Here is a 12,562-nt window from a genome sequence, read left to right on the forward strand (position 1 = left end):
CTATCACAGATTTAGACAGATTTGTGAATATTTGAGAGAAATGGTGATATTGTGTATGTGGAAAAAGTTTTAGATCTTTGAGTTCATCTCATAAAAAATGGGAGCAAAAACAAAAATGTTGCATATATATTTTTGTTGAGTGTACATATGTATCAATCAGTCTTATACCCATTTACCCCACACACACACACACACACTCTACGAGAAACATTTTCATGTGGAAGGTTAAATAAAGTTCTGTAATTGTACAGTTTGTTCAGCTGCCAAAAACACCAAACTCCCTTTTTGCCAGCTGCCATCAGCAACAGATGGAAGACTACAGCTACTAACAGCTGCTCAAGGACAATGGCATGATGCAGCGATGAAGTAAGCCAACACACTTAACAGATGCACAGATGACTGATTGCAATTCACTTGGTTTTAAAACAAAATCCCAAACAGTATTAAACAGTCATCAGTGTGTAGTGGCAGCCAAATGTGCCAACGTCGTCTTAACTGGAACCCACATAAAGACAACAACGCATAATACCTCAAATATATTTATTTTGAAAAATTACAAAAAAACCTCACAGATTGCAAAGTTTAGTTCACATTTGATGATTAATGCTGTAATGTGATTGTGCATAGAAAGCATGTGCATGAACAGAGTTTTTTAAATTCTAGTGTTTGAAATATCTTGTGTTGTGATGAAATATTGTAATTAATGCATTTATAATTTGACAACTGTAATGTTTATCAAAGCTGTGAAGTTTAAGTGAGCTTTTGTTCATTGTCAAAAAGGATCCATAGTAAAGATTCAAACTTGCTTCAAAGGGAATGCTCTGTTTACATCTATCAGAAAGCAAGCAGAATTATTCAGTGCAGATCACACGAGCAGTATCAAACTTTAAGGTCTCCTCTCATCAGTTTTTTGGTTGACGGCAATCAGCAGCTCACTGGCTTCACTGCACATGTCTAAGAATTCTTCTGTGGCACCTTGATGGTCACCTGAAAACATAAAAATAGGTTTACTCTCACATAAAATTAGAATTACAATAAAATCTCAGTATCCTGAAATCACACAGACACCCGAAGTCCAGGCGATTTCCTGACACTAATTGTTTTAACAGTTTCACAAGGAATACATTGTTTAAATAGGGACTTCTTGTACCACAGCACACGTCAATACTATGGTACTCAAAACACAATTGCACTATATAATACAAATATGCACAAATTTAGCTGTAACATTTGATCCTGACTGTGGTATTCTGAAACATCAAACAATATCCATCCCATTATTATAACTGATTACTGTTTACTGATTTGAATAAAATCAGTGATGTTTGCCACATCATGTCTGGACCACCCGCTCCATTATGAGTTAATGATGTATGTTAAATAAATACCGTTTTAACTTCTGTATAGTTGTCCAGACCGTACTCTCCGAGCTCTCTGCCATTCCCTGAAGCCTTGTAACCTCCGAACGGAGCCTGAGCGCCAAACACGTCATAACAATTTATCCTGCAAAGGAACGCATACATACAGATGAAATTAAAAACGAATAAGTGCAAATGATGTAAACGTGAAATATGTGTACTTTTTGTAAGGTTTATGGTGAACTATGGAAATTAGGTTTCCGAAAGATTTCAGAAAGTGACATGAAACAATAAAAAAATACAGATCTAAACATATAAACCTTTATTATTAAGCACTCATATCCTATAACAACCACTGGTATCCACTTACTATTGTGAAAATGTTGTTCATGCCATTAGTAGCTGCCATAGTATATTCTTCTAAAGAGAAGAGACTGTTGCTAACAAGATTCTACAGCAAAGTGCTTTAGAAAGAATAAAAACACCTGAGAGAAGTTAGAGTGTTTAAATTACAAAGGTTTCAGAGGCTGTAATGCTAACGAGCAGCACTCATTTTTTTCCCAACCGAAAACATCTTAAATTTAGCCAGTAACAGCTGCACAACCGAAATACCAGAACTGTCACCTTTGGGTCTGTTGATCATGGTGTACTACATGTCATCCTAATTACAAGTGCCAGTAACCAGCCTTCAAACGATGCCAGAAAGGTTGGAGTTTAATAACAGATACAGGCTGGTTTTGGTACAGAGAGCTTCAGCGTAGTATTGTTGAAACAGGACACACCAATGCTAAATAATACAATTACTACAATAAACTACTCCCAGAGTAGGTATACAACTTGTGTCTTCCCTGATTATCTATCTATCTATCTATCTATCCAGCTATCTATCCTATAATGATTTTAGTAATATCACTCTTACCAGACTGTACCAGCACGGAGAGCATTGGACACATAGTTGGCTTTATCGAGGTCCTTCGTAAACACTGCGGCTGCAAGACCATATTTCGTATCATTGGCTCTTGTCACTACCTCCTCCAGTGTTTTAAACTTCAAGATCTGCATCACCGGACCAAAGATCTGCAAAATAAAACATAAAAGATGAGAAATCACTGCTGTATTAATAATCAACGAGTCAAATAAGTCGGTTAAATAAAGAAGTTGTATACAATAAAAAGCAGACAAAAATCAGCACAAACTGCAATACGCAGCAGAAAGAAATATAAACAAGCAAGAGAGTTTTTTCCCCCTATAGCAGAATAGTACTGTGACCCAACAAGACCATTACATAATACAGAGCTGGCTGGCAAAAAAAGACCAGAGCTCCGCAGACATGAGGGTATACAGCTGGCATCTCTTGGCTGCCATGACAGTATTGTTTCCAGTGAGCACCTCTTATGCATTGTACTACCATCATCTTCAATCAGCAGCATTTTGAAATTTAATACAGTCAAAAGGAAATCAGTATGTAGAACACTGTGGATTGTATTCTCCTTTATCTCTGTTTGTTTTGGGTTTTGTTTGTGCGTATTCAAATATCCATCCTATCCTACCTCCTCCCTGGCAATGACCATGTTGTCTTGGACATCTCCAAACACGGTTGGCTGGATGAAGTATCCTCGGTCTGCAGCCACTCCTCCTCCACACATCAGCTTGGCACCTTCTCTCTTCCCGCTGCTGATGTAGCCCAGAATCTTATTGAACTGCTCCTGATCTACCTGGATAGGTTATCACAGAGGGAATAGCATCAAATCTAGATGACAGTAAGTGCCAAAGTATTCTGCAAGTACCAAATAAGCTTGCAGATTCTGTCTGTGTTGGCAGCAGAGTAGCAATGAGTGATTATGAGAGACGATACATGTTACCTGAGGTCCCTGCTCTGTCTTTAAATCAAAAGGGTCCCCAACCACTCGTCTCTTAGCTCGCTCAGCACTGCGCTCCACAAACTCATCGTAGATGTCTGCTTGGACGTAAGTTCGAGAGCCAGCACAGCAACACTGGCCTTGGTTGAAAAACAGGGCAAAGTGGGACTGCTCCACAGCCTCTTCCACTAAACAGGACATAACAAAAACAAGATGAGGAAAGGTTCTTAAAAACACAATCCTGTTCAAAAGTTTCAGGCATTAAAACTGTGAAGATCTTTCTAAAAATTATGCCTGCGTGACAAGAAGTTAGGTCAATCGTTTAGAGTGGAGGTTGGTCCATCCTGTTGTGGTAACTAAATCTAGTAGACTTAACCATGCGACTGAAATCAGTAACAGGCCACTGGAAGAACAGTGTGATGTCCTGTTTGCATGAACTGAAGCTCACAATGATTATAAGCACACATGGCAAGTCCACCAAAGTTTGGGTCAACAATTGTTCCTGGATGCTCCTGGTTCATAGAGTGGGGATAATCATTTTTATTGCAACTACAGGCTGTCTTATTTTTTCCAGTGTTCATGTTTTCCTAGACTCACTGATGTTGAGATCAGTCACTGTGGGAAGCACAGAAACTAATCTCAACAGGTCATATTGGAGGATAAGAATCTAAACACCTTAAGTGCCATAAAGTTTTGCACGGGACTGTACAGTATGCACAAAAATACCACAAACACTTCAGGATACAGTTTTCACAGATTAACACACACAGATTGCATACTGTTGGCATCAGACAGGATGATATTGGGGCTCTTTCCTCCCAGCTCCAGAGTGACTTTCTTGAGGTTACTGCTGCCTGAAGCCTGTTGGATCAGATGACCCACCTGATGGACAACGACAGGAAAAGGACATCTTCGCTTCAGATGACATTTCATAGAAGGAAAAGTTATTGTTTTAAAACATTCTGGTTATTTAAAGCATTCATTTGTAACCCTTCGGTGAGAATTTAAACAAGTTACACAAAGTCAGCATTGAAAAAAATCCCATAAATATTTCATATATTGTCATCATGTTTTGCTGTCACCACTACTGCAAAATGACTCCGTGGCACAGACAAGACTTCAAACTTGCAGTGGGAGCCTTGACACAAGGAGCTGGGAGGAAAAACCTGGAGGTTCTTTGTTTTCTTTCACTCCCATAGTGGTGCTGATTGCATAAAGTCCTGGTTGTTGGTTGTTGTGAGACTGAGGAAAACACGAAGCAACCCGATCTTTGTGGCAGCAGTGCCAACAGTGATACCACCGTCTGTTGCACCTTAAAAAAAAAACTCCTCCAAAAGAATGAATCAGGTCAACGCCTTCCAAACTACTTTACAATGTCAATTTTTACAACTTTTTATTGATTGCCACTGCCATGGCAACGCAGTCAAGTTCAGTCCCTCTCATTATTTGTGCTTGATGTAAATCAGTAACAGTCATATCACAACCTACTTTCAACAGGAAGTCAGTGCGAACTGACAAACATCATCCAGTTTATATGACATTTACATGGAACACTGCACACATGACAGACAGCAACATGACTAGTAGTGGTGTAACAATACACGAATCTGGACTGATATACCGATTTTAATCACCAGCGATACACACTAAGAACATGTGGATTAGTTTAAATTTGTGATAGAACTATCTATCTGTACACACTACCAGTCAAAATTTTGGACACACCTTCTTATTTAATGTTTCTTTTTTCCATAACTACTTACATTGTAGATTCTCACTGAAGGCATCAAAACTATGAATGAACACATATGGAATTGTAGAGTAAACAAGAAAAGTGTGGCTAAGTCAGAACAGCATTTTCTTTTTTACATTCTTCAAAAACAGCCACCCTTTGCTTTGATCACTGCTTTGCACACTCCTGGCATTCTCTGGATGAGCTTCATGAGGTAGTCACCTGAAATGGTTTTCCAGCAGTCTTGCAGGAGTTCCCAGAGATGCTGAGCACTTGTTGGCTCTTTTACCTTCAGTCTGTGGTCCAACTCATCCCAAACCATCTCAATTGGACTGTGTCCAACCTACAATAACTAAAGGCAACATCTCCTACCTCTGTGGATCCAGTGAAGGCCACCTTGTCAATATCCATGTGTCTTGCAATGGCAGCCCCAGCTGTCGGTCCCATTCCAGACAAGATGTTTACAACACCTTCAGGAAAACCCACCTAGAAAACAAAGCAAGTACATGAAATGTTGATAAAATGTAATCTGTAATATTTTGGAGTACATCTTTGTCAAAAACAAAAAAGTTACTCCAAGAGGACACTGAATATTCATGTCAAAACTAATGTCTGTCACATGTTATGAAGTGGAGGGCAAAGTTTAACAGGACCGTTCACATCAGAAGTTTAATATTTCTCCCTTCTCTGCAAAACTGCCCAATCTCGGATGTTACTTGGGACATTAAAAAAAAAGAGATGGATGGATGGATGGATAGATTATTCAGAATCAATAAAGCTACATTAACTAAAGAAAAAAGCAACAAAGTACCTCTTTGATCAGGTTAGCAACATAGAGTGCTGTGAGTGGTGTCTGCTCTGCAGTCTTCAACACCACAGTGTTACCAGTAGCAAGGGCCGGGCCAAGTTTCCAGGCCAACATCAAGAGAGGAAAATTCCACTGCAGAGAGAAAAACAAAAATAAAAATCACAACTGCAGGTATGGTCTCATCACAGTACACCTCGATGGTATGAATGTTTGCTCAATTTCCCTCACTTTCCATCACAGCTGTTGTTTCAGTTTAATTTTTCTGCTACTCCAACTGAACTTTCTGAATGTACATTTGCTTCAGAAAGTAATTCGACCCCATAACATTTTGCACACTTCAGTGTATTATAGATTTTATTTAAAATTTTAAAAATAATGCAATTTTGGGCCAAATGCTCAGTATTTATTATACCCATTAAACTATAAATGTAAATGTTTGAAAAATTAAAACGTCAAATCTCTCATTTATAAATGGTGTTCAGGTGCATTCTGTTTGCTTTAATTGTCCTTCAGACGTGACTTGAACCTACTTTGTTGTGTTTTTGTCATTTTGATTTATAAAACTAAACAGAATTAGCTTGACTTTCAATGCACCAAACAGTTCGTGATGGGCGGTCATACATAGGCAGTGCTGGAACTAACCACTTCACAGAGCATGCCCCACAGGTCTGTTTCATACATCCAAGATATAAACAGGATGCTACACAAGAATTTTGAACTTCTTCTCTCTGTGTAGCCATCCACCACATTTTTACCGGGATGATCTGTCCACAGACTCCAATCGGCTCGTGTCTGGTGTAGCAGAAATAATCTCCATCAATGGGGATGGTTTTCCCCTCCCATTTGTCAGCCCAGCCTCCATAGTACCTAAATGCGATGAAGGTAGGTTCAGTTGTGCTGCTGTAATTACTTTAACCAGTGTTGTTGTTCAAAACTTCAAAGCAATCTGTGTTGTATGTTAGTACCTGAGGCATTTCACCACAGTGGGCAGATCCACAGCGTAGGAAATTGCATATGGCTTCCCATTGTCAAGAGTCTCCAATTCCTGCAAACAAAATAATATTTTTTATCAATTCTATATGTTGCATAAAACGTTAAGCCAAGTTACATTTGCAATTTGCATTCTGTAGTCACATGATTTAAATGAATAAAAAACAGATCAGTCATATGGAAAAATTAAACATTTATTTCAGTCAGATCTATAAAATACGAATCAATGGCTTCAGATTAGGTGGCAATATTTAGAACCTCCGTAGTGAGGGATCGTTGGAACTCATCTGTTTAAACCTCTGACATCTAGGGTCAGGTATTCTCTTTGCTATTTAAGTGTGTGATGTTATCTTTCCAAGGCCAAAAACACTCTCTGACTTTTAGAATAAAGCTTGTTGATACCTATGAGACAGGCAGAGGTTTTCAAAAGATCTTCAAATTATTTCAAATAAATCTCTATTCCACTGCAAGTCAGCTTCTTACCAGTGGCAGAGATTTCAAACTGACATTTGTTTCAGGACCACCCATCCCAACAAATTAAAGTCCAATAACATTTGGACTTGTAAGAGAGTCTTATCAAAAAAATTCCTTTACTGCGATCTTCAAAAAAAAAAAGAAAAAAAAAAAGTTTTATTTCAAGATTTATGTATAAGGCAAGATCTTAAATGGATTTATGCAAAAAAAAAAAATTAACAAATAGTGATACTAAATAAATACTAGAAGCATATTAAGAACTATAAAAGAATAAAACTCCAAAGAAAACGAGGCAAGACAAAAAAATGCAAATAAAGGGGATAACTGTCCTAAATGTACAAGCAAATCCACCAAGAAGTGGGTCGAAACAAGAAAAAAGGAAGGCAGGCTCGTCAAAAAAAGTGCAGATTTGAATCCATTGTGAAATGGTGGAAGATTTAAAAACATGCAGTACATGCAAGAAACAGTGCGAACATTTTGTAACTGAAGGAATTTTGTGTAGAATGTGGCCAAATACTGACCAAACCAAGGTGACAGACCGGTGAACAATTTCTGCAAAAACTTATTTCAGCTAAAAAGGACAATATAAGCTTCTACTTATGTTTTCCAAAGAAGAATAAACATCTGTTTACATTTTGTTGAAGAGATGACTGAAAAAGTGATGTTTCTTGTAGTGTTGTTCACGTACATCATCTTCATTTGTAGACATGATTACGCAAAGACTCAAATGTTTCCTTCTACAAATGAGTCAAAAATCTAATTTCCCCATATGGGCGTTACTTTTCCACGTGACTGTATCCGTATGCTCGTTATGAGAACAGATGCTGCAATCGTGGATACTTATAAGCAGCCCTGTTTTTACAGAATGTTGTTTGGTAGCAGTTGACATTTAATAATTACTGACAGCAAGGTAGGCTGAATCCCTCTCAATGGCATCAGCCAGTCGGTTGAGCAGCAGACCACGATGAGACGCATCCATCCGGCGCCAAGGTGACCCCAACGCGAAGGCATTACGTGCAGCTTTGACTGCCACCTCTACATCTGCCTGAAAACATAACGCCACAACAGGATTAACTGGATGGGTTGGAAGTTATAAAGGAATGTTCCTGTTATCTTTACAGAAATAAATAAGCAAGACCAGAAGTAGATCACAAATCTCACCTGTTCTAATAAAGTGCCTTTATTGTCAGTTTTAAAATTGATTTTAAATCTTAAGACTTATCTTTTTAGCTTAGCATTCTTTTAATCCACTCTGATTTTAGTCAGTATAAAATCCTCATGTCTTCTTCCATTGCTATGCAGGTAACAGAGTTCGATGTTAGACTGCAATCCAACAATTCTCACAGAGTAGCAAATATTCTTAAATGTCTTATGACTGCATATGTTCAAACATTCATAGATGCTTTAGAACTATGATAAATCTTAGATTATCATGTTTGGACCTCTAGCTCTTATAGGTATTTTAGCATATTTTAGTTACAACAAACCAGATTGCCATTAAACTGAATGTCACTGCTCAAAATCTTGGTGCTTTTCTGTAACAGATTGTTCACCTCGTCAGCCTCAGCCACTTGACAGATGACTTCACCGGTCGCTGGATTGATGGTAGGAAAGGTTTTCCCACTGATTGCATCCTTCCACTGGTTGTTGATAAACAGCTGAAATATTGAATGCACCATTAGAAGTGCTGCATTTCTACCAAATCACACATTAATCCACCGTTTAATAAATGAATGACTGAAATTTCAGAACATTTAAAGTATTTATTGTTAATAATTAAAAACAACAACAGTTATCAGTTTCATATACTACTAAAAAGTGCAAATCTCTTCACTACAAAACAATAAAGTATATTTTGCTTTTTTCCCAAATGCAAGTTTACCTCTTGCCATATAAGAAGGATGGTCGGTGAGGTTTCTAAAATTCTTCATTTGTGATAAGGTTTTAGTGACAATTCTTGCATTTGTAGAGAGCTTTAACTTGTTCAGGAGCAGCTACTTACATGTACCTAATAAAAATAATGGCCTTATATGTATACATATGCATGTATATATAATACTGCCATGAACTACAGAGTGACTACAGCTGGCAGGAATGAATAACCGTGTCTTTTCTATTACGGCCAGATGCTACAATAGATAAATAAGAGAAAAAGGTTTTCATAATTCAGGTGAAATGACTCTTTGACTTTAATGTAGGCAACTTGCAAACTACAGCAAAACTATTCCTTAAGCTTAAAAACAAAACAAGACTTCTTAAATCATAATTATTTTTGCATCAATTGCCAAAGGGTGATTGTAAATAATCACACAGAGCCAATAAAAAGTATTCACCCAAATGGAAATGTTCCACTTTTATTGCCTCTTAACATGGGACTATGGTCAATTTAACTTGGGTTTTTTAACAAGGAAAAAAAAGGACTATGTCAAACTGAAAACAGATTTCTACTAAGTGATGGCAATTAATCAAAAATGTAAAAAGAAAAGTAAGTAAAAAAACAACCCCTATAAAACTGACTCACCTAATACAACACAGGTGCAGACAGTTAATCCTAGAAGTTACAAAATTTGTGAAATCTGAGGGTAGTGAATGTGTCTCAAGGGATTTTTGTTAAGAAGACAACTGAGTCAGTCACTGCCGATTATGTCTGTAAGTGTTTGACAGGTCAGGGTGTTCAGTCTGCTCTAGAGGTGAAAGTTACTACCTGCTGTTACATTCTGGAAAGGATGTGTATTACTGTGAAATCTGGGTCTTTCAGAAAGTGAGACATTAAAGTGTTGTCTAGTTGGGGGGGGACAGGTGAACTTCTGCTAAGTTTAAAGTTGACAGAAGCATGATCTGATACAATATCAGTAATGTTTGATTATATTTCAGAGAGTTCTTGATCAGAGAATGGTTGTAAAGCTTTCCATTTAATCTTCAACTTCAAATAAATCATTTTTCTAACCAACAATAAACCCATCATTGAGCCCCAGATTGGTTATTTTAGCTAAACCCACTGTGATAGCAGAAAATGGAATATACAGCAGCTGACTGCCAGTTACTTAAAATAACGTTACATGAGTACAGTAGCTGGAAAGGTCATTAAGCAAACTTACAAAACAGAAGTGTTCAAGTTTGTAGTTTACCTAAAAACTCATGGAATTAATATGCCAGATGTAAAAAAAAAAACTAAAAAAAAAACACATTAACATATTTACTATAATTGGAGAGAATGTTGAATGTAAAAAAAAAGTAGTTTTCAGACATCCAAGGAATGCATAAACAAGTAGGCATAATGACTCAGCATTTTTCTCACACTGAACCTTCTCCAGCCTGAACTGTTGCAACACAGATTTGCTGCACAATTATTCTGTCTGTGCTCTCCAGTCCAGTAAAGCCCACTTTAGTGCATTTAGTACTAGTTTTTGGCCACAGCTACCAGACCTTTTATTTCATCTTATTATTACTGATCTTATTCAACACCTCAGCTGTGTGGTATGGGGTGTAGGACAGCGATTTTTGGTGTGGATGCGACTGTGTCTGTCTTTTTCCATTTGAAAACACAATCCAGTGAACTAGAGGGGGGATAACACGTTATCAAAAAATATCTGAAGCACAGATTCTATATTGTACAGAACCTTGCTAGGTCGGGCACTGAAACCACAATAGTAAATAAAATACATATCACAGTAAAACAAACGTGTATCCAAATCACCCAGTAGGTTAGTCAAGTTTGAAGTATATGTTGAAGACATAAGGATCTGTGATTTTTTTGCTTCAAAAGTTAGACAAAAAGAAGTAGGAATACAGTGTGACTTGGGGGCGCATCCTCTCCAGGCTCTCTAAAAGATCATTTAGAATTAAAAGAATTTAATGAGTTTACTGGAGCTGAAACTTATGGCTGCTAATGCTGTCTGATGCTGCAGGTATTGAATAACTCTGAGGGAGTAGTCCGAAATAGCAGGAAGCAACAAACTTCAGCTCCTGTTAACGTCTTGTGGGGAGAAAAACAACTGCTACAGGTGAGCTGCCGCTGTCTGCTTTTATCGCATTCAAGTTTAATTTTTATTTCAATATGATACAGATTTTAACAGTCTGTGTATAGAGCTACCTCTGTGCGGTTTTTGGACAAATATTGGTGCTAAACTGTGAAAAGAGTCTTCCCTTAAACAGTTCACAGGCTCTAATCAGCCAAAAACAATCCTCTGCTGAAAAAGAACTCTGTGGATCTGCTCATGATTACTCTCACTTAATGACCTGGGTGTGACAGAACTTCACGCCAAATCTAAATAGTGAAAAGTACATATATGTGCAATGATAATTCAAATATAAATCATTGAAATTCAGTTTCTAGTGGCTAAAGTTTCTGCCCATACACCTTGGGAAAGAAGTGTTGCTGAACTTAAAACCCAGATTAAACCTGAAGTTACCCATATTATTGGCAAACAGAGCTTGTAAAGACATGTTCAAAATAAAAAAACACAAGAAGCCACGGTTAATGATTAAGGTTATTTGAGGTTCATTTTTGACAGTGCAGATAACGGACCTTATATAACCTAAACGCTGCTAATGGACCTCAGTGCTGCAGGAGATTGGCTCTTCAGCAACACGTGTTTACAGTACACATAGCTGGACTTAGTCTGGGCCATGTACCTCGGCCCTTGTAAGACATGTTTTCCAAGCACAAAGAAACCCAGAAGGATACATTTAACAAACCAGTACAATTAATCGTTTTAAATCCTCACTTGTATACTTTTGCAATAGTTTCATCGCGGTTTCATAAAGTGTTTGCACGCACTTGTTGACTGTGCAGTTGGCTGCTGTCCAGCGTCAGACCACGAGCAGCGTCGTGGGTAACTATACCTTGTTGTACTGGACGTCGGGCTGAGTGTTGGGCGCTGGGATGGCGGCCGCAGAGTAGTGACACACCGAGAGTCGACTCAGCTGGGTTGGTACCCGAGAAAGCACAGTACGGAGCATGATACTTCTTCCTACACGATAAACACGACCGAAGAAAATATGCGCGTCCCAGGTGAAAGCTGAGTAGGAAGTCACGGGGCTATGGGGCTATCTATGGCTGTCAGGACCCCAGGACCCGCCCATATTGGTGACGTCATAGACATAACAGTTTCTCCCTCTCTCTTCTGGTGAGATTTGCAGCAGACTAGACACAACAGGCGTATTACTGCTGTCTGTAGGCCATTTGCTGTAGAACTGCATTAGAATAATGACAGTTTAGAAATTCAGTTACAGATTTTGTTTGATGATGTTTCACGCTGAGTACTGATTTCAGTGAAAGATTCAATTTCTCTACAGTTCTGTTGCATGATGCTCGTCTCTGTGTGATGGATAAATAGGT

At 38.1% G+C, this 12,562-nt stretch overlaps 1 protein-coding gene across 1 annotated transcript; it reads right to left on the reverse strand.

The window, feature by feature from the left end:
- Positions 1 to 526: 526 nt before the first annotated feature.
- LOC110968431 (aldehyde dehydrogenase 2 family member) lies at positions 527 to 12,279 on the reverse strand. The gene is made up of 13 exons (XM_022218318.2): positions 12,067 to 12,279; positions 8,775 to 8,879; positions 8,126 to 8,266; positions 6,723 to 6,802; positions 6,513 to 6,624; positions 5,761 to 5,889; positions 5,322 to 5,435; positions 3,997 to 4,099; positions 3,221 to 3,405; positions 2,909 to 3,073; positions 2,278 to 2,435; positions 1,389 to 1,503; positions 527 to 987 (listed from the first exon to the last, which is right to left on the reverse strand). The coding sequence occupies exons 1-13, from the start codon at positions 12,181 to 12,183 to the stop codon at positions 955 to 957; spliced, it is 1,557 nt and encodes a 518-aa protein (XP_022074010.2). The 5' UTR covers positions 12,184 to 12,279; the 3' UTR covers positions 527 to 954.
- Positions 12,280 to 12,562: the final 283 nt, after the last annotated feature.

This window comes from Acanthochromis polyacanthus, chromosome 12 (assembly GCF_021347895.1).
Source record: "Acanthochromis polyacanthus isolate Apoly-LR-REF ecotype Palm Island chromosome 12, KAUST_Apoly_ChrSc, whole genome shotgun sequence".
Lineage (NCBI taxonomy): Eukaryota > Metazoa > Chordata > Actinopteri > Pomacentridae > Acanthochromis > Acanthochromis polyacanthus.

Bases quoted from the DNA above. Each gene is read 5' to 3' on its own strand.
- LOC110968431 (XM_022218318.2), bottom strand. From the start codon at position 12,183: ATGCTCCGTACTGTGCTTTCTCGGGTACCAACCCAGCTGAGTCGACTC. The intron at 5,436-5,760 runs GTACTTTGTTGC...TTTGTTTTCTAG, and splicing joins TTGCTAACCTGATCAAAGAG to GTGGGTTTTCCTGAAGGTGT. The intron at 3,074-3,220 runs GTAACATGTATC...TAACCTATCCAG, and splicing joins AGACAGAGCAGGGACCTCAG to GTAGATCAGGAGCAGTTCAA.